The sequence below is a fragment of the Lagopus leucura genome, unplaced genomic scaffold, assembly GCF_019238085.1.
Source record: "Lagopus leucura isolate 7727_CA_CO unplaced genomic scaffold, USGS_WTPT01 Super-Scaffold_100008, whole genome shotgun sequence".
NCBI lineage: Eukaryota > Metazoa > Chordata > Aves > Galliformes > Phasianidae > Lagopus > Lagopus leucura.
The window spans coordinates 6,917,965-6,944,739 of NW_024962265.1; the positions used below are offsets into that span (position 1 = coordinate 6,917,965).

The 26,775-nt window shown below is 39.2% G+C and overlaps 1 protein-coding gene across 2 annotated transcripts in view; it reads left to right on the plus strand.

Annotated features, from left to right (window-relative positions):
- ELAPOR2 (endosome-lysosome associated apoptosis and autophagy regulator family member 2) overlaps positions 1–22,452 on the plus strand; it is a 91,565-nt gene extending 69,113 nt beyond the window's left edge. For both annotated transcript variants that reach the window (XM_042872509.1, XM_042872510.1), the window contains exons 9-22: positions 307–487; positions 1,310–1,438; positions 2,719–2,809; positions 4,470–4,572; positions 5,654–5,791; positions 6,595–6,858; positions 7,738–7,911; positions 8,929–9,118; positions 12,678–12,774; positions 13,965–14,066; positions 15,758–15,884; positions 16,567–16,745; positions 17,216–17,381; positions 20,379–22,452. In XM_042872509.1, the coding sequence (XP_042728443.1) occupies positions 307–487; positions 1,310–1,438; positions 2,719–2,809; positions 4,470–4,572; positions 5,654–5,791; positions 6,595–6,858; positions 7,738–7,911; positions 8,929–9,118; positions 12,678–12,774; positions 13,965–14,066; positions 15,758–15,884; positions 16,567–16,745; positions 17,216–17,381; positions 20,379–20,438 (2,001 nt within the window). In that variant the 3' untranslated portion in view covers positions 20,439–22,452. The remainder of the gene's footprint in view (positions 1–306; positions 488–1,309; positions 1,439–2,718; positions 2,810–4,469; positions 4,573–5,653; positions 5,792–6,594; positions 6,859–7,737; positions 7,912–8,928; positions 9,119–12,677; positions 12,775–13,964; positions 14,067–15,757; positions 15,885–16,566; positions 16,746–17,215; positions 17,382–20,378) is intronic.
- The last annotated feature ends 4,323 nt before the right edge of the window (positions 22,453–26,775 follow it).

Below are 26,775 nucleotides of genomic sequence, written 5' to 3' on the forward strand. Positions count from 1 at the left end.
CATTCCACAGAAACATTTCTGTGGGAAAATTCACAAGATAAATAGTAATGCACTGTAGTAATTGTTTTAGGCTTCACATTTTTTCCTTTGTTCTTTAAGACCTGAGATCTTGAAACTGCTTGTGAATCCAATCATTTGCGTTTCCCTGTTTTGCCCTTATTGTTCCAGATGTGCAAGGTCTTTATTTGGCATAAAACATTGGGAATACCCTAATTCAATATACAATATACATGCACCCTTGTATGGTGCATGCAGTCCTAAAGCTTTCTAACACATGATGTGAGCTCCGTGTCTTCTCATTTCCAGACTCAGATCATGTACAAATGGATTGAACCCAAGATCTGCAGAGAGGATCTCCCTGATGCATTGACTCTACCTCCTTCTGGAGAGAGGAAGGAATGTCCACCCTGCAATCCTGGCTTTTACAGCAATGCCTCATCTTCCTGTACTCCTTGCCCACAGGGCACATTTTCAGACGGGACGCAGGGTAGGAGTCCTGAAAAAATGGCTTGTGTCTCCAGAAGTAACTGTCTATTTGCATGTGACTGAGTTTAATGACACATCATCATAAGCCAGAGTTTATTTTCTTTAAATTTCTTAGTATTTGCCAGTAGTAAGAGTATACTGACTGTCTATTTTTCCTCTGAAACCTTTTTTTGGAGTTTGCTGCTCTAAATTGACCTGTTGTGTTCTGGATACGTTTCTCAGCTGGTTTAAATATTCTAGGGGTAATTTCAGTGGTTTCTGAAGAAGAAATCAGAATTTTTGCAGTGAGTAACTCTTTATCCGTACTTCTGTCCATGCTGTGATCTTCCCTGTGCAAATCTAATTTCAAGCACCGTTAAATGAATATTCAGCCAGCATTTTCTGAGCACAAATTCTGGGTCATTGGTTCTAAGATGTATTGACCCAGTGGTCACCTGCAGAATTTTATGGGGTCTTGTGTTCACCAGCATGCTGAGTCTTTCAACTTATGCCACTAAAAAGGTAGTGTGGCGTGGGTCTCATTTCTACTCTTCTAATCCTGATGGTGAGGCACAGAAACAGTTTGCCCAGAGAGGTGGTGAGTGTCCCATGCCCAAAGACATTCAAGGTCAGGCTGGACCAGGCTCAGGACAACCTGATCCAGCTCTAGGTGTCCCTGTTCTTTGCAGCTGAGTTGGACTAGATGACATTTAAAGGTCCCTTCTAACTGAAACGATTCCGTGATACATCTTTCATTATTTAGTGAAACAAATGACATTATTTGCTCATTATATGCTTATTATTTGAGATGTGTTTACACTGTGTGATTTCCTTTTTACTTTAGAGTGCAAAGCCTGCCCTGCTGGGACTGAACCTGCTCTAGTCTTTGAGTACAAGTGGTGGAACATCCTACCGAGCAACATGAAGACTTCTTGCTTTAATGTTGGCAACTCAAAATGCGATGGAATGAATGGTGAGCCAAACTCCCTTCACTGTTAAGTGCCTTTCTCCTGTACTAGTTGCTGTTATAGTGGAGCAGCCATCAAAATGGATATCCTCTTTGCTGTGAATCGCAACACAGAGTTTTCCTCCTTTAATTTCACCAGACTTGGTAATTCCTGCAGGAAGCAGTCACTAAATATCTCTTTTACGTCAGAAAAGGGCAGAAGATGCAGTTTACATCAGGTTCCTCAGCAAAAGACTTATACTACCATATGCACTTGGTAGCAGACTTTCAGTTTCTAAAGGGAGTCTTTAAGAAAAAACAGGTCAGGCTCTTTAGCAGGGTCTGTTGTGATAAGACAAATGGAAATGGTTTCAAACTGTAACAGGAGAGATTTAGACTGGATATAAGAAAAAGGTTTTTTATAGTAAGGTTGGTGATGCACTGGAACAGGTTGTCCAGAGAAGTGGTGGTTGCACCATCCCTGGAGACATTCAGTGTCAGGCTGGACAGGGCTCTGAACAACCTGATCTAACTGTAGGTGTTCCAGTTCATTGTAGGGGAGTTGGACTGGGTGACCTGTAAGGCTTCCTTCCAACCTAAATGATTTTATGATTCTGTGATACTTTGAAGCATCTGAATATCCCCATTGATAAAATACTATTTGACTTCTCTCTAATTTATGTCCTTTCATGTTTTGTGATAACTGTGACTTTAAAACACACACATAACTGTTTTGGAAAACGTAATTCAAGTGTATGGTCACTGTTCATTTTGTTCTCAGAGCTTTCTCTTTGCACATCTGCTAAGATTACAGCAGAGAGCAGTCACAGCTCACTTGTGAAAATGGTTCTGTTCTGGGCTTCTCTCACCATTTCTCAGTCTTCACTGAGAAATTTCACTCAGTTTGATCTGCCTTGTCAGTCTGATGCAATTCAAGCTTTGAATTATAAGTGTTAAGCAGAGATGTACTGAAGTATGTGCTTTATGTTTAATGCATAGATTTATTCATCAATTTTAAGGCTGGAAGAGGTCAGATGGATCATCTCATCTGATGGAATGATCAGCACAGGTCAAGGAATTTTGATTACTTTGCTGATTCCAAATTGACATTTGCCTATGAAGTCAGCAGCTAATATAATTATTACAATTTTTCCTTCAAAAGCATTATTATACCATCCTACAGTTTTCACAAGACATCTGGTATGAAAGCACTGAACTGATTAAAAACGTATGGTAATGCAGATTTTTGTTGTTGTTGTTATGTGACCCATTTCTTAAATACCTTTTTTTTTTTTTGTCCTGTGAAGGTTGGGAAGTGGCTGGTGATCACATCCAGAGTGGAGCTGGAGGCTCTGACAATGACTATCTTATCTTGAACTTGCACATCCCGGGATTTAAGTAAGAAACAGGATTTTATTCCATTTATTTTTCACTTATCTCTGTGTCTTACACCTGTGTCACATTAACCTTGGAATGAATAAAGTTTTCAGTTTTCCATTGTGAATAAACAAGCAAAACATGCCATGGAATGGATGCTGATCCCACATGACTTTGCTATTCTAGCTAGGCTGCAATGTTTATGCTTCTCCTGGAGTCAATGGAGAGATGCAGGAACCTCAGGAGGACAGGGCATCCCACCTCTCCTGGAATCACAGATAGGATGAATTAACTGCTGGATGTGCTCGTATCTCTTCTTTTTCAAATGACTGACCTTAGGCTCCTAGCTCAGGCCAGGTGCCTACTATTATTATTATCATAAATGATTATTATCATTGTTTATTTTTTATTATTATTGTATTATTATAACATTATATATTGCACCTTGAATATTGTGTTCAGCTTTGGTCCCCTCACTAGAAGAAGCATATTGAGTTGCTGAAGCATGTTCAGAGAAGATCAGTAAAGCTGATGGAGGGACTGTAAAACAAGAGTTATGAGGAGCAGATGGAATTGAGAGCGGAGGGAACTGGGATTGTTTAATGTGGAGAAGAGGAGGCTGAGAGGAGACCCCATCACTCTCTACAGCTACCTGTAACAATGTTGTAGCAAGGAGATTGTTAATCTCTTTTCTCAGGTGACAATTGATAGGATGCAAGGAAATGGTTTCAAGCGGCACCAAGGGAGGTTTTGATTAGACATTAAGAAGAAATTCTACTTGGAGGGGAATGTCAAGCATTGGAATGAGCTGTCCAGGGAAGTGGTGGAGTCCCTATCCCTGGATGTATTTAAGTTATATGTGGGAGTATTTAAGTGGACACAGCACAAGGGGATATGGTTTAGTGATGGGACTTGGTAGGTCAGGTTGGTAGTTGTGCTTGATGATCAACAAGTGGAATAGATGATTCTATGATTCTCTGACTTAGATAGGCAAGGTATGCTGTATCTCAGCTGAAGGAAGTTGCTACTTTTTATAACAGATGAGCAAACCCTAATTTTTATTTTACAATATGTCCACACAACAAAATAGATAAAAAAGAAGCAAGAAACATACTCATGGAAAAGCTCAGTGTGTCCCAGAATTGCTCTACTGAAGTAATTAGTGAGCTGTAGTCATTTCCATTGCAGGTGTTTCTGAGTATTGTTCCAGTATAATCATGTGAAATTCTCCAAAGTGGTCCCTGCTGCTGAGTGCTAGGAGTGTCAAGGGTATTTTAAAGTGTTCAATAGATAGCACGAGAGCACCCTGGTTGTTTAATGAAACTCCTGATTGCATCTTCCACCAGTAGATGCAGTTGAATCAGTGCAAAAAATCACTTAAAGCTACTCCTGTGTAACACATTTAAGTAATAACATTCTCTACCAATACATTCAAATTTGGGTATTGATGATAGTGAGGGAACTGTACCATAAAGAAATCACACACTTTAAAGTAGTCCTGCTGTGCTCAATAATGCAGAGCAGAGCTGCAGTGCAGGCTTATCCTCCATAGTTCTGTAAGGGCAGGTTTTATGTGATAGTATTTTGGTAGTTCCCCTGCTGTATAGAAAGCAATTGTAAGGATTGACTGCCGTGTGTCTGGAGAGCACCTTGTAAATGTTTTATTCTTCCTCTCAAATAGACCTCCGACGTCAGTGACAGGAGCATCTGGGTCAGAACTAGGACGGATCACTTTTGTTTTTGAGACCATCTGTTCAGCAGATTGTGTGCTGTATTTCATGGCGGTAAGTGAGACCCCTCTCTCCATGACTGATAACTGAGCCTGGTATTTCACATGTCACTTTAATACCTCTGCATAGGTGTGATTAGTTGCACTTGGTTTATTATGACTAAGATTAAGCGTGATATTAGTTTTATGTCTGGGGTGCCCTTGGAGAAAGGATTTAATTAATAGCCCAGCAAAATCCCTCCGCTACTAGAATTGTGAGCTGTTGTTGATTGTTTGTTTTAGAAGAGACTATTTGTCACCAAAAAGCCGGATTTCCCTTCTTAGACCAACTGATAAATGTCTCAGTAGCTCTTGGATGGTCATGTTTTCCTCTATCAGTTCCAAAGCATTGTGTGTGGGAAGGGATGATAAGAAAAGGGAAATCAGGAAATTTAGTCTTGGTCCAGTCAGTGACTTGGGGAATCTGCAGGGCAGCAGACATTTATCAGTGGAAACCAAGTGTCATGGTTTTTTACTTTTCTTGTCCATCAGCTGAGGAAGGTACCCAATTCTGTGACCACTCCCTTGTTCCTTCAATTGCAGCGTGAAGCTGGTGCTTTTTTTTGTATTTAGTGGTAATTTATAAGAATTTGTTTTATCTTGGACTGGATCATAGGCTACTGATGGAGCATAAGAAACACAAAGATAGGCTGAACAGGTTTTTCTTGTGTAAATTTTGATACTGTTTCACTAGAGACATCAACAAGCTGGATATACTGAGATGGTAGAAACTACAATATTTCTTTGAATTTTAATTTTTTTCTCTCTGTGCTCTGGGACCCACGTGTTTTATGCATAAACAGAATTTGAAACCTCAGCCATTGTGCTGAATCTTCCTTGTTCATAATTGGCCATAGGACTTTAAACTTAACTGCTGTGTGAATAAGAGCATCTTTTAGAATAGATGCCTTTTCTCAACTGGAACATTGCCAGTGATGGAAAGCAGGATAAATATGTTTGCTTCCTTTTATTAAATGTTAAATGTAATTGTAAAATCCTTTATATATATTAATGACTATATTATAAAATGCTAATATTTAGTATAGTATGACTCCACTTTTGTTTTTTTTTTAAATAAATTATTATGACTTTTATAGGATATTAATCGAAAAAATACGAATGTGGTGGAGTCATGGGAAAGAAGTAAAGAGAAGCAATCCTACACTCATGTAATCTCCAAAAACGCTTCCTTCACCTTTACTTGGGCCTTTCAGAGAATAAATGAAGGCCAAGATGTAAGTATTGTTTTACAGCACAGCTTCCTTTGGACACTCACTGTCTTTGCTCTTATGTTCTGTTAAAGCTCACAGGCTTCTTGTAAGGGTGAGTGGCTGTTACCATATAGGTTGTTGTGGTTTAAGTGGACAGGTGGCTCAGCACCACACAGTCATTTGCTCACTCCCCTCCTGCCCTTCCCAGTGAGATGGGGAGAGAATCGGGAATAAAAAGAAGTAGAACTCCTGGACTGAGATATAACTATTGATCCAGATAGAGAAAAGAAATAGGATAATAGTTACAATTATTGTGTGTGTGTGTGTGTGTGTGTGTGTGTGTGTGTGTGTGTGTGTGAATGTATATAATGAGTGATGCACAGGTAGTTGCTCACTGCCCCCTGATTGATGCCCGGCCAGCCCCCTGAGCAGTGGAAGAGAGAGAGGTGAACTCCTATCCACTTCAAAATGCCTTCTTCATGGTGGCATATGGTATGGAATATCCAGTTGCAGTCAGCTGTCTTAATTTTGTTCCCTCCCAGCTCCTTGGGCCTTTTGCTGAGAATGGCCTTGGCTCTGTACAACAACTACTTAGCAGCAACTATAAACATCAGTGTGTTAGCAACATTATTTTTCTGCTAGAGCCAAAACATAGCAGAACACCAGACACTCTGAAGAAAAAACTGCATCCCAGCTGAAACTAAGACACAGGGTAACTCAGGAAGGAGTTGTGGGTAAACCACCCATGCTGGAAGTGCATGCATAAGTCAATGTCCATGTGCAATGGTGTGGTGGCACCAGGGTGGTTTCTTTGGGTCTCGTTCTAGAGCAGGCAGTTCATCAATGATGTGGCAAAGATCTACTCCATCACAGTGACTAACGCAGTGGATGGAGTCGCCTCCTCTTGCCGGGCCTGCGCGCTGGGCTCTGAGCAGTCTGGCTCATCCTGTGTGCCCTGCCCAGTGGGACACTACATCGAGAAGGAGACCAGCCAGTGCAAGGAGTGTCCAGCCAACACCTTCCTGTCCATCCACCAGGTCTACGGCAGAGAGGCCTGCATCCCATGTGGGCCTGGCAGCAAGAGCACCAAGGTATGGAAGCTGTGATTATCTCAGTGAAGGGCAGACTGGGTAGGTTGGAACATAAGCATTCAGAGGGCCAGCTTGGCTGCTTTTACTGCAGGTATGTGCCTTGTTAGCATGGGAGTATTATTGTAACCAGTGAACTCATTCTTCCAGTTACATCCTTAGTCTAATTTTTGTTTCTACATGTACGATAAAGTGATAACATTGACCACATTGGCTCAAAAAATGATCCATTTCAAGAAGCTACATTGGGATAGTGTATGAATAAAGTAAACATTTAAGTTACTTGAACCTCAAACTGTCCCAAACTCTTGCTATTTTAAACTCAGGGACTTCACCAGCTGGATGATGTTACCTTCCCTTTAGAATTTGCCTGTAAGCCTAGATAAATGTTTACCATGTGAGTATTGTTCAGCAAGGAATTGCACGGGTATTTGAACAGATCCATTCTGTTCATATTCTTCCTGTTTTCGGTTGGGTTCATATTTTGTTACTGTTTCTTAAGTTCTGCTTCTTGGGTTGGCAAGATGCAAGTGTAAGAAAGGCTGTGGTTCTGGTGTATCTACAGGGTTTTAAGCTTGGACATTGAGATCATAAATATGCCCACTACAAAACAAAGCAACTCTACATTTTCTTGGATAGCAGAAAGGCAAGGTTTAGGAACATCAAAGTCCTACTGAGATTTGGTTGCAAGGAACTGAAGCAAGGATGGGAATTTTCTCAGGGGAAAAATGAATCACAGAAACAGGACAAATTCCCTTTTGTCCTTAGCAAGGAAAGTAGTCCTGTCTGCTCCTCCTTGCTTTAACGCAGAGTTGCCAGCTATATGGTTTGCTCCTGGTCCTCCATAATTTCTCATTTATGAATTCCTCTTCATCTCTGAAGGACCACTCTGCCTGCTTCAGTGACTGCTTGGTGTCATACGTCAAGGATAACCAGACCCTGAGTTACGATTTTAGCAACCTCAGCCAGGTGGGCTCCTTGATGAGTGGGCCGAGCTTCACTTCCCGTGGGACCAAGTTCTTCCACTTCTTTAACATCAGCCTGTGTGGAAATGAGGTGAGCTCAGTGGGTGTTGAGGGTTGAGTTAACCAATGTGCAGTCCGTGTTAATTCTTGGTGGGATCGCACTGAGGCAGTGTGCATCATCACTGTGCAGATACTTTCCTCTGTACCTTGCCCCCAGTCGGATTTGGAGTGTTGCAGAGCATATTATCATATACAGCAGTTGACATTTTGGAGCAGTACCAGATGATTATCCCTTGAATGCCAGTACATACAGTTTACATCAGTGTTTATCCCTGTAAAGTTAGGAAATCTCCATATACCAAAAGGTTTGCATGAGATGAGATAAACCAGTAATCATATTTCTTTAAAGAATTTTGCATAATTTTGGGTTTAAATGTGTACATACCTATCTGGATTACAGCTGATGACAGATCCATAAAGATACTGCCCTGTAGATCTGGTCTTCATTTCTCAAGCAGTTTTTCCTGGTACTACAGTACTGTCAGACCCAGAGGACCAGGTGTCTGTGTCAGGCATTTTGGAGGGGCAAGCCTGCCAAATTCCTTGATTAGGAATTCGCTGCTGCTGTTCTGAGATTCTTACATTGGTCTCAGTATGTGACATTAATGCAGTCTTGAAGGCTGTGTATCTGCTTATGGATTTAATGTAGTCGTGCTTTGAGAATATTTTATCTGGTTTAAATTCCAAATAAAAAGGTATTCTACAGTGCATTATTTACAGGCAATATGTTTTTTTTTTTGTACAAGCCATTTTATTATGCTCTGCAAGTAAGCACTGTGCTGTCAAGATAAACAGAGAAAAGTGCTTCATAGCACAAGTTTCTGATAAGACACATACTGGAGGTGACATCTTGTTTCTGAGTCTAAACGAGGCTTTAATCGCAGCCTTCAGGATGACACAGTTTATTGCTGCAATTTGTTTCTCTCGTGATGGAAACATCGAGTTATTTCTAAGACGAATGAAGCTCATACAGTATGCAATGCCTCCCAAGCTTTTCCACATCCTATCAACAACCAACAGCTTCCCCATTTTTCCTGATTGTCTGCAGGGTAAAAAGATGGCTATTTGCACTGACAATATCACAGATGTTACCCTGAAGGACATGGTTGCAGAATCAGAAGATTTTTCCAACTTTGTGGGAGCTTTTGTCTGTCAGTCCACCATCATCCCATCAGACAGCAAGGGCTTCCGAACAGCCCTGGCTCTTCAGTCCAATAGCCTTGCTGACAGGTTCTTAGGTATGTGGTTTGTGTTTCGCATATTGCTGCAAATGAATTATCCTAGCGCTGGTCAGCTCTTGTCTGTATTAGTATTTCTTTCCTGTGTTTGGTCTTGTGGGTCCCGTGGTGCATAAAATTTCAGCATAAAAATCTGGAGAATGTAATTAAAAGGATTTCTTTTGCTGTCATGTTTCCTGCCCATCTTGTGTAGAGCAAGACCAGTCACTGTAGCAGTCCCATTAGTCCAAGTATTCCTGCCCATGCCAAGTCCCCACTCAGGCAATTTCAGGTGTTACTGGGGCATAATTAGGTGAGGGCAGCATGAGGCAGTGTACACCATTATGTCTTTCATTGCTCTGGCTCACAAGTTCGCAGAGTCTAAGGCCAGAGCAGACAATGAAGTCATCTAGTCTGCTCACCTGTCCATTACAGGCACAGAATGTTTGTACTTGCTCCCTGGCAGTAAGCCCAGAAACCTGTTTTTGACAAAAGCACATCTTTGCAAGAGCATTCCAAACCTGAACATCTAAGACTAACGGAAATGAAAGCTTTTTAGTAGTTGTTATTATTACACATTTCACTGGACAAACACCATCTCCATATTTTGTATTAAAACAGCTTTTTTTTCCTGTTCGAATTTGCCTGGCTTCAATTTTCAGCACTTACTACTTTCTCCTGTCTGGGGAATTTTTTTGTACACCGGGATCATCACACCTCCTCACACAATCACACCTTGCCCATCTGCTCTTCTGATAAACTAAGCAGACCAAATTCTTCAAAGTCTCTTGCTAACAGGTATTTCTCTCAAGCATCCAAATACCTTTTGAGGCTCTTTCTGTGGCCTCTTGTTATTATCTTTTCTTAAAGTTTGGGCATCAGACTGGGATCTACTACAGCATGTCATTCACTATAAAGACAATGAGAATCACTTTCATGTTTGTATTTACGTGCAACAATTGAATCTTTGAGCCCTTCCGAACTCATGGGATTTCATGATACCCTCTTGGTTCTGTTGTCCAGACCAAGTTCTTTTTCAGAGTTACAATTTTCAAGAGACAATCTCTCTTTTTTAGGACTGGCCTTCATCTCCTGCAGTGCAGTGCTGCACTAACATATGTTATGTTTCAGTGGGACCAGCTTACCAAGTGAATGAAGTCACCCTGTTTTTTATTTCTATTCCTCTTGATCTTTGTCTCATCTGCACTTTACCAGTAGTGATTATGCTGTTACTTGCAGATCACTGATGAAAACCTTGCATTTTGGGACATTTTGGGTCATTGCCTAGAGAAACCTGGGGCCATACCCCTTTTGATGACAATGTGCCATGGACAGATAATTTTGTAATTGATTAGCTAAATAAATTTTAATTCAGAGTATACACTTAATTGATAGTACACTGCCAACTCTTTAATTAAAATCTCATATTAATTAGTGCAATACTTGATAAATGTACATAAATTTTTTAGCAACCAAATTCATCAGCACCCAAGGAATGAAATAAGATTTATTGAGCAGAAGCTGTTCTGCATTAATTTATGTTGTCTGCTTTTTTAAATGTATCTGTGCATTAACTGAAGTCGTCTTCCACTTTCCATTCCTTTTGATCTGCCACATCGTGTTAGCCACATTTTCATCTGTGGTTCAGTTTTGTCCATTCTGAATTTCTACACTGTATTCCCTCTCCATCAGTCTTCAGACATTTCACTATCATTCAATGTTCTATTAAAGACAGATATTTCTAAGTGGGGAATCCTGTTGGCCTGATTTACTCTTAGATACAGGTTTACTAATTTATGTGTGAATCCCAGGTAGTTGCCAAAATCCTCTCTTCCTAGTGAAAAAATAAGGTGTACAAGCATTATCTTGGAAAGGACACAGGTAATCATGATTTTCTCTTTGTACAGAGTAAACATATCGAGATCTTCTGCATTTTCTGTACTTTTAAAACTTGTACATTTTAAAATGCTTAAAGTTTGCCTTTGACATCCATAAGGCATATTTTATTTCTAGTATTTTTTAACAGTTCTCAGACTTACAATTTTTCTGGTGCTGCCAAACATGAGCTTTTCCCTGAAGTCATTAGCATCCATTATCACTTTTTTTGTAACTGAAACTTTTGATTTAAATAGATTGCTATCTGATTCTCTATTCCCTCTCTGTGAAAATTTTGCCAATTTTTTTTTTTTTAAAGGTTCCTTTCCTGCTACTTTATTCCAAAGTGGACTCTTAATCAAAACAGTTGTCATTCAAGAGAGAGCTGTTGTGGCTTTTTAGCTATCTAGTTAATATCTTCTGAGAAATGCCATCTTTTTTCCTCACACTTGATTTTGCTTCCAGTGTTATTATTTTTAGAAATGGCACTTTGGGATGCCAGCTTTGCAGTACAGCGTGTGGGATAGGAATATTCTCTCATTGCCTCTTGAATATATTAAAGTCCCTAGGAGCTACATCTTCCTGTCTATTGAGTAACGAATGTTTGGTTGAGATCCAAATTTAAGATGCCCTGTGTTAGACACAGTATCTTTGATTAGAGGAAATATTATTAAAGGGACTCCAGCCTGTGTTCTCAGACTCCTCCACAACAATGATGTCTCTCTGCATGTGTTCCCCATGGCTGCTGCAACAAGGTTCTTTGCTTTTTCTTTGTGCTGATGTGATGCTCTGTAGCGATTCCTCACCTGCATGACTAGGCAGTGTTACTGAGCACATTGGTGCATGTACTTACATGATCACAGGCTTGGACAGACTAAAGAATGCAGCCAGAGTGTCTGAACTGTTGAAAGAACAAGGGGAAAACTGTTGTCTTCAGTCTTCCCATCAGTTGCTGGTTGCTACCACTTTGCTTTTTACAGTTCCAGCAGTTTTTCACCGCACTAGAAGGATGCCACCTGCCCCATTTGTACAGCTCCCACTTCTGAAATGTTGTGGTGCAGGATCAGTGTTTTCCATCTTCTCTGGTTCATGTGATAAAAAGGATCTCAGAATTTGCATTACTTGAGTTTTCCTCTTTCTTAGGTCTTCTCCAAAGTCTATGCAGGCCTGTGTAACCTTTGTTATTCCATGCACCCACCTGTTTGTTCCAAAATGTGCCATCAAGACTTTCCTACGAATCCATAATCCTTCTGAATCTTTTCATTGAAGTTTTCTTCCTGCAATAGTACAGATTGCTCTAGATGTTTTGATTATGTTATGTTACAGTTGTACACAAAAGCATCACATGCAAGATGTATGGTTTTAGCAGTTAATAATATCAGATGATTTCCAGAAGTCCTTTGCCAAACTGAGTTATTTTATTATTCTGTGATATCTCCTGATAGATGTAAATTCAGACAAAAAGAGTATAATTAATGTACACTGTTTTTATTAATATTTTCGGTATGACAAAATCAGACAGCATGAGGAACATACAAATCTGCAATCTCAATTAGAATAAAGGAAAATGAATAATATACAACTATGTAATTAAATGCTATATTAAGTGAGAACCATACCTTGCAGACAGAAAATATTGCACACGAACCCCTCAGAAAATCCATCCCTATCTTATTCCTTTCATTTTTATTTTCCTAAATTTTAGGAGCTACTGTTGAAACAACGCTGGAAAATATCAGTGTCAAGACAGACATGTTCCCTCCCTCTCCAAGCAAAGTACCTGATGTGCATTTCTTTTACAAGTAGGTAAAGAGTCCTGCTAACCGGTACCTCAACTTTCTTTTGTTTAAAGGAAACTAAAGCTCTAAGGGAAGATCTTTAATGCACCTTTAATCTTTATTGCTGTAGTCAACAATTGGCAGATATGGGTTGATGTGTTGAAGAATATTTTATGAAATCAGCCTACACTGTTTGCTTAAGTCTAAATTATACTTGATGGATAGATGGTGATACCAGAAATTTGATTAATCCAAGCGCCACTTCCTCTGTCATGTTACTTTCCCATAATTTCTTGTATGTGACTTTGGTGTGTTCACTTTTCATAGTATATTTTCTTTCACAATCATTTGTATTTTTTGATGTTACAAAAATGAATGTATTAATGATAAAAAAAATTGTTCCAAGTTGCTCAGTTGTTAGCATACTTTTCTTATTACTCACTCTCCTCCATAACAAGAATTTGGGTAATAGTTAGCTCAAAAATCACCTCTATTAAGATGTCTGTGTGCTGGTAGACATGTGAACTGAGTTTCTGTGTTTCCTTTCTGGAGCTGTGGGGCTATGCAGGTTATCCTAAGGCACATACCTACATTTGGTGTACCAATTGGCTCTCAATGTTGACTTCAGTGATAGATCTTAATTTGCTATACCACTTTAGGTTTCAACACTTCATGAATACTCAAATACATTTTCTTGACAGATATTGCAGACCAAACCCTACAGTAGTGACCCTACTTTGAGAATATTATAAACTTGACTAACAGCATTAGTTTTTTTGGAATAACATCCTCCTTACCTTCTGCTGTTTCAGAACAGTGTAATATAGAGTTCCTGGACAAGGAAAAAGCTATTGTGAACTCTGTCAGAGTAATACAGCAAGCACAACAGTGCCTGTAATTCTGTTTTTTCGATCTTTCTTATTTGGTGGGCAGGTTTATTTCTTTGCTCAGCAGAAATCAAGCTAGCTAGACAAACAGAGCAGTTCCCAAGTGTCATCTCAGAGTACTTTGAGATTTGAATGATGTGATGAAGCGTAAGAAGCTTCTATTCCTCCTTCTTGTTCTTCCAGCTGACAATGGCAAAAGTGCCATAGCAAACAGTATTACATTATTATTGCAGATTGATGAATGATGTAGACATATGAAACAGCAGCATGTATTTACTGTAGTGGAAACATTACTGACCGCACATTTTTCTTCCTGTTTCTTATTAGATCTTCAACAGCAACAACCTCTTGTGAAGATGGTCGTGCAACTGTTGTGACAGTGAGATGCAACCCCAACAAGCCAGATCAGGGAGAGCTTTCGGTGCCCAGGTATTTAAATGTTTGTGTCCCAGTAGTGCCTGAAAATTCATTAGGAAGTTTATACTTAAAAGTAATGAAAAGTGCTGTTCTCCCTCATTTAACCTTCTGGGAAGTCTCACTCATTTCTCCACCAGATCTGTCAAAGCCCATCATATATAATATGATACACTATCTTTATATGATATTTTTATTATACACTATATTTACAGTAATGTCTGTCTGGACATTACTACTGTATTGATCATACATACCCTCACTCATCCTCCTTCCTAAAAGCTAACCTTTTGAGATGTGTGGGATCCTCTTTGGGATGGGTTATTCATGCCCACCTGAACAAAGCCAAAGAGGCAGCTGCTTCACATGTGACAGCAGAGTGACTGATGTTTGGAGATGTTTATCCAGTTTCTTAAGGCCTTGACAATCTGCAAATTATGCTGGGCAACATGTTACCATCTATCAAATGCTGTGTGAATCTCCTTCAGGTGTGAATCCTTGCTTTCTAGCATTTTGTGTTTAACACAGTGTGAGCTGTGATAACTCACCAGTAGTGAGAAGAGTAAACAATTCGGCTTTTAACAGCGTGGGCATAGACGCATCTATGTGAAACATCACACAACTGACGCTGACATGACGTACCTTCTTTCATTTCCTGTTGACATGTCCCTTCTTTGCCCCACTTTGATTAACTCAGCAGTCAGACAGCTATTTTCAAATAACTAGTAAGGTAGCTGATAAATGTCAAGTAGTACTGCATGTACCTCTTTGATCTCCCAGACACAGCATTTAGTATCACATGAAGTTGCAGTACAAGGTGAAAGATATAAAAGAGGAGAAAGATCTGTCAATGATCATGTTTGGCAAAAAGTATTACATTATCCAGAGACGATAGTTACCAGTTATTCAAATTAAGGTAAGCCAGAATTGGCTTTTAGTTATTTAGATCGGAATAACAGATTTTTAGTCCTTTAGATCAAAATAACAGATTCCCGGATGGTACAAGGAACACATTTACATCAATTTTTCTGCATGGGTATATATCAGTTAAACAACCCAACTTCTTGCATGGCCTATGTGTCACTACTGCTGTTATTACTGCTGCAGTTGTCAGGAGGATAAACTGCACGAGTGCCCTAGCATTGCCAATACAACTTTGTTCTTCCAGTTGAATGCATAATAAACTCATTAGTCTCTCTTAGGCAAAGAAAAACTGTTATCTCTTCATTAACTGGTGAACATCTTCCTCGTAATTAACCATGACAGGACAAGTCCATTCCATATGGATGACATCACCCAGGCATCATTTTAACAAGAGCAGGAACCAACTTGTAGCATTCATAGGAAACAGTCACCCAGTGCAGGAGAAAGTGAGAGGCGTGCACCAGTCTAGCTCATGTTGGTGAAATGTTAGAGTAGTTCTGCTGCCCCAGGACTTCTTCTCTTCATTGTAGGTGCGTAGGTAGCACACACTGCCAGGAACTGAACTGTTTTTTTGGACCTGTGACAGCACAACATCTATTTTTATTTGAGAGAGCATTTTGTAAACTGGGAAAAATTCTTCCCCCAGATTTCTCCATGTACTGACTTGATGGATATTTATCTACTTGTATTGGTTGTACTTACCATTACCAACAGAATATAGAGTGAAGATGCAAACTCCAGAGTGTTTAATAAATAATAATGATGCTTTGCTCTCCCCCTAGCTCATGCCCTGCTGGCACCTGCGATGGATGCACTTTCTACTTTGTGTGGGAAAGTGCAGAAGCTTGCCCTCTGTGCACAGAGCAAGACTACCATGAGATTGAGGGAGCCTGCAAAAAAGGATTTCAGGTACAGCACCCCCAGCTCCGAGTCGTGTGTGCATTTGGGTAAAACTTGAAAGCTATTGAAATTCTTTGTGCAAGTGGACATGTTAAGTGCATGTAGAGTTGGGGATCTCCGGCTGTGTTGAGACTCAGGAATATTTGTGCCCATAGCAGCTCTCCTCAAGCCTGTGTCTGTATGGGTAAGACCTAAACTCTAGATACATTCCTACAAGCAAGCAAGCTGTTTGCAGAATGGAATGTCTAAAGTACATCAGTCCTTATGTAGCCATAATCATCGTGGCAGACTAGACAGATTTCAGTTTAGAAATTCATCTTTTCTTGTTTGCAGTGTTTTTGTTACTGCCTCTTCTAATAAAATATTAGGAAATCCTTTTACTTGTTCAGAACTACCCTGTTGACAAACATTTCCAAAGCAGGCACAGCCAATTTACAATCCCTGTCCAAACCAAAGCATATCAAGTAAAGAAGAGGAAACCCTTTTGCCATGTTTGAATCTACAACTACAATCAAGGCGACGACTGAGTTGACAATATGACTGAAAACCAAGCACTTGCTTTGGTTTTCTTTTATTGAAAAGATTTCTAACCCATTTACTAAAAAACAGCTTGTTTATTTCAACTTTAAATAGTTCTCTGTTTTCCTACGAACAGCTCATTTTCTGGTGTTCTATGATTTCTATTTGAAAGGAAACCTTATATGTATGGAATGAGCCAAAGCATTGCATTAGGGGGGTTCCCTTGCCAGAGAAAAGGACCAGCACTTGTGAAACGGTGGATTTTTGGCTAAAGGTTGGAGCTGGTGTTGGTGCTTTCACTGCTGTGCTGCTGATAGCTTTGACCTGCTATTTTTGGAAGAAGAACCAGAAGTAAGTGCTGCAAGTTGTGTTGCATATAAAAGTAAACTTGATGTATTAAACAAAAAGACTTGTCATGGATCTGACCTTATGACAATGTTGATGAAAAATACCATGCTCAATCAGTCTGTTGATTGACCAGGCTGAGTTTTCTGCTGGCAATGATTTTCAAAAATGCTAGAATGAAAAATATAGAAAATCCCCAATAATTTTTTATGGGATGATTTCCTGACAGGAGGTGTCTTTTTAACCTCTAAGAGTTTGAGGTTGACTAAGTCCTGAAGCAACATGGTTTTCTCAAAGTATGAAGACCAAAAGGGTTTTTCTTGAGTCTAACTCATACCTTTCAGCAGGACTTCAGATAATCTAAATTATAAAATATTTGAATAGGAGACATTTGTAAAAAAAAAAAAAAAAAAACAAAACCAAAACAACAACAAAAACCCAACTAAAAGAAGACCTGTATGGCTTCCTGTCTTCAGGCTGGAGTATAAATATTCCAAATTAGTGATGACAGCGAACTCAAAAGAGTGTGAGCTGCCAGCTGCTGACAGTTGTGCTATAATGGAGGGTGAAGATAATGAAGAAGAAATAGTATATTCAAATAAGCAGTCACTGCTGGGGAAGCTGAAGTCCTTGGCAACAAAGGTAAGTGGTAATTAGTACTATTAATACCAAAAATAATTATTACCATTATTTATCACTGGATGCGACGAGGCTGTGATGCCAATTTGCACCGTGCTTTGTGTAGCCTCTGGCACACACATCACCCAGTTTGCTCTCGACCTGCTGAAACCCACAATGTGAGTAATGATAAGTGTTTCAGGGAATTAAAGAAATGCTTTCTCTTCTGCAGGGAGCTTTCTGAAGCATTCTTTATTGTAAGGGCTGTGCCTAAAAAGAGGCATGGGAAACCTCTCTTCCTGGATTCCTACCAGATACCTCCACTGAAGCAAACACAGCTATTATAGATACAGGAAATTAATATCAGGAACAGCCATCAGTCAGCTGCTTGCGCCTCACCTGGGCTGATTTCATGGCTAACTTGAGAGCCATAATTTTCAGGATTATAGTATTCAGATGAAGAGAAGCATCAGCTAAAGCCCATCACCCAGTACAGCAACCTCCTCCATTTTGTTGGAGAGCAATAGCACTAAGCATTTTTTTGCAGCATGTGATGCAGTGTTGTTGTATGTTTGAATTCCTAGCACAAAGGTCTTTTATGTCCTTTGATTATTTCTATAGGGACAACAGAAAGCTGTCATGGTAGATCCCACAAGCATTTTGATCTTTTTCCAAATGCTTTGCAGTCAGTGGGAAAGTTGGTGTTGTCTTTAAGGGAGTCCAGCTGGGGCATCTGTTATTACAGGAAAAAGGTGAATAACATTTTCCCTTTCACACAGTTCTGCTGAATTTAGGGTTGTTTCAAAATAAGGTTTCTTCAACAATAATAATACATAGAATCTTTTGAAAAGAGGCTTTTTTGTTTCTTGTCTAAGTAGTATTTCAGAAAGTTGAATTTTGAGATTTTTTTCTCATGTTCTTTGTTTTCCTTTCTGTTATTGAATGCAATGCAATGTAACCGTGTGTCCTTTCTTTTCTCTTATTTTTCCTTTCTCTTGGTTGTCTTATATTTTTATTAGAGCGCTTTCCTCTTTCCACACAACTGTTCCCCAGATCTCCCTCCTAGGACACGATACACAGCTAATGTGCAGAACTTCCTCTTGCCCCTGCCTTGACTATTTGTCTTGTAAAGTCAGTCTCTTTCCTTGTGGAAAGGTGAAAAAATGTAATCCTAAGGATTTTGAAAATGTAAATAAAATGAAAGCACATCAAATTTTATGCAGCTTTCACAACAATGGATATAGATTCAATTTTGAATCCTACGGGAATAACTTTCCAGTAGAACTTTGTAGGATATAGGATGGTATATTTTTGGACGTGAAATGGCTTGGCTGGATGTGGCTGGGCGTGATGACCAGTGCTGCTGAGGGTTATGTTTTGCTGTACGCTTGATAACTGTAAAAGCTTTGCTGACTCAATTTGCAGCACCAACCACTGGTTTCTGCCTGATTAGAAGTATAGAGATGAGAGTGTGAGAGAAATGTTGGGTTTTTTTTCTTTCATTTTTTTTTCTTTTTTTTCTTAAAAGTAAGCATTAGTGCTATAGTATTAGACCACTCAAATGGAAAGAAACTCCAAAAGAGTTTTTTAAAGTTTCTGTATCCATTGTAGCAGGCTCCCTGAGTATTCTCTCCTTTTTAAACAAGCCTGTCAGATATTTCTAAGCTGATTCCCTTTTTTCCTGCTAGATAATCATAGCTGGCAAAGTCAGCTTACAGTACCTCATTAGCTCACTGAATTCTGTGTCCTGTATCCCTGCAGATAACTGGAATTTAATATATATTTCTCCAAAACAAATGTTATAGGCATTATTTTTCATTTATGGAAAGGATGAGGAAATTATCTCATGATATATTTGCATGTAAAATAAAGAAAAATAATAGAGAAAAGCAGAGGAGAAAAAGAGAAGAAATTTAAATGGAAAAACAAAGAAATAACTATCTTAACTATATGTTCAAGCTACTGGCAATGGCATTTCTATGAGACAAAATATCTAATGAAGCTATTAATGGCTCTGAGAATCCAAGCAATTTAGGGCTAGGACTGTAATATAGTAAGAAATAACTATTATTTTTAATGAGAATATGGAAGTTAAAGAATCATGAAACTGCCTGAGGATGGAGGCTGTTCTAGTTTCATCTGTTGTCTGTAGCATAACAATTCCGAGTCCTTCAGAAGAAGAAATATATTCTCTGCTGTAGGCAAGTGCAGGACAATTTTCTCCTGCTCTTCCTCACATGTGCACCAGACTGTCCTGATCTCTGATGGACACTCCTTTAAGGACCAGAACATGAGTTAATGTAGTTCCCATTGTGTTTGTGTACATCAACTAATAGAAAAGATAGGTACACGATGCAAGAGCCAGCACTTCCCAGTGAGTAGCTTTGGGATTTTCAGTAGCTCCCGTGTGGATTGTCAGGTTGTCCTGACTTTGCACCCTAATACCTGCTGACAGATAGGCTGGGCTGTCACCCAGCAGGAAAAAGATAGGAACAAATCAATCTACTGCCCCTGATTTTTGGATGGCAGAGAGTTTGCAGGCTTTTTGTCTTTTCCAGAAGAGGATTAGGAATGGTGATCCAGGAGCGGGGCAGTAGCGTTCACATTCACAGGCTTTACTCTCAACATTTTCTTTAAAGTAACAAACAAATTACTAAATAATCATAAACATAGATATGGTTATCTTACAATTCCTTAGCTCTGGCTAACTATGCTATGAATACAAAATGCAAACCTTCCCTGCACCCTCTAAAGAAAGTACCATGGAAAATTTTCTCTTCCTGACAAATTTTTTGGCTTTTCTCTTCTTCACATAATTTTGATTATTTTGCATTTTTTTTTTTTTTTTTTACAGAATTAGTGGTGTTATTAAACAGTAGTCAAACTGTGCTCTTCATTACTGTGGTAGAAACAAAGTCTTTATCAAAGGCTGCTCTGAAGTTGTTAAGAGAAGTGACTGTAGCAACTGGTGCAGTGAATTTGAGATTCCCAGCTGATGCGAACCTGTCTTTTCCATTGCAGGAAAAAGAAGATCACTTTGAATCTGTTCAGCTGAAATCCTCAAGATCCCAGAATATATGAAGAATTAATGCTGCCTTCAAAGAAAGAAACCTGATTTCTATTTTTACAGGACCATATTTTAAACATATTCTGGCACACATTGCAGTAGTGATCTCGGTGAGAAATGCTCAGCCATTTAGGAAGAATGAAGACAGGAAGCAAACCATAAAATTGGATTGCCTTACCACGTGATTGAGTACCTTGCCAAAAAAACCCAAACAGATGCTTGGATTCCATACTGGGAATGAAATTTAACTCAGGAAGAGATATACATACTGCAAATAACATAATTTTTTTTGCATTCACCTGGGCATTGCTCAGGCATGCCATGTAATTTATAGGTACCTTTCATTTCCTATCTCTCCTTCTGCACATATTCGTAGGAAATGATTTTCAGACAGGCCTGAACCCTCCTGCCAAGGTTGTGTGTAGTCCTTTAGTTACATATGTGTGAGTTCTTTTAAAATCAAAGTTGTGAATGGTACAGGGAACAAGCTTCAGATCAGTTCTGAGCTTAAGAGGATGCTTTTGATTTTAGTGGTTTGGAGGGCTTGGTGGTCTGCCCTTGGCATCTAATGCAAGAGGAATGCTTCTGCACCTGTAAGTTGAACCCATTCTGTTGCCTAGTTCATGGCAAACAGGGCTGAGGTAAAAGCTGATGTTATTGAGTTTAGACATGTTAACTGCTGCTGTGTAAATTGCAGATCTGGGCTCATGAGTTTATAGGCAGTGGTAAGGATGAGCTCTTTAAAGACAGGGAAAGTGATAGCTACAGTTTGCACTCATCGCTCTCTGTGAAAACTTGTCCTTTCAAGAGAGGTTGGTGGCAGTTTCATTCCCTTCCCTTGGGCTGCCAATATGCCGCCTTCCCCTCGAGTGCAAGCCAGCAAAGCCTGAACTGTGGAAATAAAGCATGAAATCTCCACTTTTGGAGATCAGGCATCATCTTTATCCGTTGATAGACTTATTAGAGACACTCAGCTGCATCTGTTTCTGGCCCCAGGCAAGGGATGAGGATGAATGCCCAGGGAAGCTGAGTGTGTGGTTGTGCACTTAGGCAGCTCAGCATCTAAATGTTTTCTACTGTCAATACAAGTACCTTCTTTGAAAGAAGGGCACAAAGGGTTCCTTGAAAACTGGAAGCTAGATGGACTTCTTCATGAAATCAGTCACTTTGTAAGCATGAGTTCTTCATAGAGCCCACCCCAATCATGTCCTGGAATTCTCATTGAAGTCGAACTGGAAGGAGTCTGAAAATAAGGCAAAAAATACTTAAGAAAAAATATGCAAGGCTTGCATAGAGCCGGGAGAAAATGAGGAACCAGTTTTGTCCTGACCTCTGGTCAGACTCGTATTTCCATTCCATTAAAATTACGTAAATTGTGGAATGCATCAAAGCCAGAAGAGACACATGGGCAGAAAAGGTCTTTGTATTATAGGGAATATAGATTTTTTGGTTTTATATGACTGAGCTATATCTGTAAAAGAGGGCCCGCTTTTAAGTAAAAATTTAAATTAAATTGAATTTTCTGCACTCTGAATACTTTATTATGCTACAAGCGTGGACAAAAATTTATGAAGTTTAGATTTTTTGTTTCTTTAGGGAAAATTCAGCTCAGTTATTTAATATCTCCTGTCACGGAACACAGGCATTGCTCTTTTGATGGGAGATACTTCAGGCATCTTTACAGAAGTGGTGTACATTTTTTGTTCTTCTTGGGAAGGCACTTCACTTTCCCAACAAAGATTTTTATGGGGTATTGTTGAATGTATATTAAATACGCATTCTTTTTTGTATATTTTGTACCATGGCACACTTATTGTACGTTGTATTTGTCGTCATGATGTCATTTATATATGGTTGTCAAAGATGATATGCTCACGGAGTAATTCGCTATGGCTTTGGGATTTCACTTCTTGGGTCTTTTATGAAAGGGGTTTTTATGTTGTTGGTTTTTATTCAACTGGTATGCTGTAGCATCAAAGATATATATCTGATGGGCATTCATAAAATAAAGTGAAAATATATTTGAAATTTTGGACTTGAGATATTTGATGGAACTAAAGCCTTTTCTGACCATTTGCAGTCTGCACTAGTGATAGAGCTTTTTGCTACCACCAAATTGCATGAGTCAACATCTCTTTTTTTTTCCCCTTCTAATTTCATATGTTTTCCAACCCATATTGCAGTGCATTCTCTAGAACAACATTTATTCTTTCAGATATCTGCTGTGTAAAAATGCCTTAATGTTTATGAGCTGTACTTCATTTTACATAATAGCACAGGTTTGTTTGGTTCCTTTTCTCCTTCCCTTTTGTTTTCTGAATCAAGCAGAAAGTGGCTATTTTTTGTTCGCTCTGATAGACTTTGCTGGATGACTGTTTGCAGCTCTGCTTCCAAAAGGTTTGTCATTGTTCAAAATTCTTCCAGGCAACTTTATAGTGTAGCTGATGCAGTGATAACATAATGAGATGATACAAACAAATAATACGGACTTTATTAACTTCAGAATAAGAAATCTGCGTTTTCTACAGTTAAGCCAGTTAAAACTGGCATATTTTGGTGACCTTTGTGGTCTTTTCTTTTGGTTAAAGACATAGCAGGAAGGGGAAGTTTTTATTTTCCCATGAGAGGTAAATTTTGGAAGCCTTTAGCATTTCATTAAGAAATCATCTGTCTGTGACCTGTTCTAGTACTTACAGCAACCTCCCTCTTTTCTCCCACATGGAATCACATTAGAATCTGTTATTTGATGCCATAAAACAATGTGAATTGGTCTGTTATGTGTTTAGTTGATTAAATGGAATGCATTTTATTACTGCATTTGCATGCTTTTCTTTGAAATCTGGAGTCGAGCAACTGAATCTCTTTGAGGATTAAGCACATTTTATGGTGTCTCTGTATTAATTATTGGCAAATTAAGCATAATGTTATTGTCTTAGCTTTGACAGCACTTGCTAGGGGGTGAAATACAGAGAACGTATTCTATCTGGGTTCTGATTATATTGGTTGATGTTTGTAGTCTATAACAGGATTTATTTTAAATCTAGGTTTTGGGAAAATTAAATGTCTTAGAGCGCCACAAAAGGGGTTATCGAGTAGCCTCAAAGAGTTGCCATCTTTGTTCAAAAAGAAGATTACTCTTTAAAAGAAGTTTTTGGACCCTTCATTAGTAAAGGGGAATGTTTTCAGTGTTACGTTTGTTGGTCCAGCCAGAGTCAGTAAGGCCCATAAAACAGAGACAGCTGATTGTAATCAGACAGGATAGGAGATGTTACTATTTAGGAAACCATGGTTGTTGACTCATCTCCAGTAGTGATCACAACATATGCTTCGATGTAAGAGTGAAAACAGATGTGCCAATGGCAAAGACATTTCTTCTGATGCAAGGAATGCTGCTGGTTGGTCCATGTCAAGAAGCACGAAGGACTTAAATTGATGTTCTGGGCAATGATAACCTTAAGAGAAAGCTTCAAAAGTTCTCCTTATCTTCGGTGGTGCTCTCTCTTAAGTCTTTCCCCGTGTGTAACTTTCTCACAGAATCATTTGTTTCTATTTCTTGCTGCTTTTTGAATGCATGGAAGCTGTGCTTCATGGGCAAATATGTAAGGAGATAGATGGAAATAGAGATAAGATTTGCAAGGTCAAAATCATCCTACCATATATATTGTATCACAAAAAGTGGTGACGTCTCCAGACTCCTGATTGGCACTGCCCACACTGAACATATGTAACAGGGAAGAGGAAGATGTGAAGTGTCTTGACCATCATCTGCCACCATGTTTTGGTATATATAAAGCTGGACTCAACAGGAAGGTCCCATGTGCTGTGAAGCACATCTCTAACAGCACCTCAAAGCCTAAGTGAGGTAGTGTGGGTGGGTGTTTTGTGTGTGTTTGCTTTAATAAAAGACAAGCAGGAATGACCTCCGCGAGCATTGGACAGCCCCACATGGCCTCAAGTTGAGCTAGGGGAGGTTTAATTCGGATATCAGGAAAAACTTCTTTACAGACAGGGTTGTTAAGCACTGAAATAGACTCCCCAGGGAAGTGGGTGAGTCACCATCCCTGGATGTGATTAAAAATAGTTTGGATGTGGTGCTCAGGGACATGATTTAGTGGTGGGTTGTTAGTTAGGGTAGTGTGCTTAGGTTGTGGTTGGACTTGATGATCTGGAAGGTCTTTTCCAACCTGAGCAATTCCAGGATTCTATGATTCTTGCCTGTGCCATTTACTTAGTGGCAGTAGAAGGCAGAAAATTGATGTTCCCAGCCTCCTCCCTGCCACTGATTCTTACCCATCCTCTTTCTATTGCAAGAAAAATCCAGCCTGGCTCTGCTGTATCGTTAGTACTTAAAGTAACAACGATGAGTTTTTGTCTGGTTGTTGAGGAGCTCTGAGGGGGGCATACATCTCTCAGATTGCAAACTGCAAATGCTAATGGTAGACAATCTCATAATGTCATCAAGCACTCAACACCTGCACATGGTGGTGAGCTAAGGAGTTGTTTCCATCTCCCTTTTCTTAAGAGTACTAGTCGTGTGAAGGGTTGCATCAGAAAAGTTCTTAACCAAAGCTCAGGTTTCTGGGTGGAAAAGTTTGTTTTGGACTCTTTGCATGGATTTTTTTAAATTATTATTTATTTTGTTCAAGGAGAACATGATTTTTTTTTTGAGTAGGATTTGGTCATTTGGAAACAAGTACTAGAAGTTTTTACTTTAAAAAAATGTTTCCTTTTGGAATTTCTTAAACTATGACTAAAACCAGTTGTATTTACTTATTTCAGGAAAAATGATCACTGAGAGACAAAAGGATTGTGTTTTTGCTTTCAAGTTTTGGTCAGGACTTAACACTCTCCCTACCAAACTCCACCTTCTCCCCTCCCCCAAAAAACTGCAGCCACCACTACCAAAAACACATAATTTCCTTTACTTCAAATAGAATTGTGATGGTTTTATTTAGTCTTATTTTTCTGCTCAGTCAACTGATTTTTCAGGTTCCCAGCTATGGTGCTTGGGGCTCCATGTAAGGAATAACGGCAGGATCCTCTGTGCTTTGAGGTGATTTACTTCCCTGTTTACATATGATAGGAGCACTGAAGAGAAGGGTTTTATACAACTGGAAACAAAATCTTTTTATTGTTTAGAATTAGAGAAACACAAATGATGATGTGAAAGGACAGAAATAATAATTAGGAGAAATAACTAATAATAATATGATGTTTCTCCAAAGATTTTTTTTGCTACTCCAGGGTGCAAAGCTTTTGCCAGACTATGATTTTCCTTTTTGTTTTGCTCTGTTTTCTGGATTACTTGAAGTACTGGACAATATCAGATAACTTGCATCCAGCAGAAAGCAGTGAAAACCTTTCAAAAGATCTAAGTAAATATAAGTCCAGAACATTCAGTGGGGATGGAGGTTCATGTGTTGGGTTTTTTGTTATTTTGTTTTGTTATGTTTTTTGCATGTGTTAAAGGCCCACAAGCAAATGGCTTTCAAACTACCTTAGAATTCAAAACGTGTTCCAACACAGACATTGGGTCATTTTCTCAGTAGTGCTATCAGAATGAATGAAACCTTTGGGACAGTGAGATCCTCACCTGCTATAAATTGATGCCAATTTAGATTTTAGGGATGCTGTTGGTCTGACACAGTGCCTGTCATTTCAGTGTAAACTTTGTGATCTGAGAAAGCTTGTTCAGGGATATTTATCTTGCTTAGGGATATTTATCTCAGTCTTAAGTAGCAGTCCAAGATAAATCAGGGGACTCTCCACCAAATACAAAGGGAGTGGAGGTAGACTATCTCATACACAGCTCTAAATATTGCAGATAGTGAACGTTAGATGATGCAGATCTGACTCTGCTTGTTGCTTTCCATACAAATTGATAAGAAATTCTCTCTGGCTTGGGCATTTTTAAGATATTCATAAAGATAATGTTGATTACATTACATTAATATTACAATCAGATACTCTGACCTTTTGGCATACTATAGACAGTTTCTTAGCACACAAAAGAGCTTACAAAAGTCGCATGAACATCACCGCCCAATCGGAGATGCTTTAAGGGGTCTTGATTGAGAAAGCAAGACTCCCAGTGTGGCAAACCATGACCCCTGTGTCATGTATGTGTCATGTAGGAACCAAGCCTGAAGCACTTGGCACTTTGGAGCTTGTGGAAAGAAACTGACTCTGTGGGCTATGCAGTGTCTTTTCTGGGCAAGTCACAGAGATTTGGGTACTGACCAGCTCAGTGATGCAGAACCTGAAGGTGTGTAGACATCAAAAGATCTTCACTGGTGAACACATGGATCTGGAAAAAAAAAAAAATCTACCTACAGGCAGGGATTTTAAGAA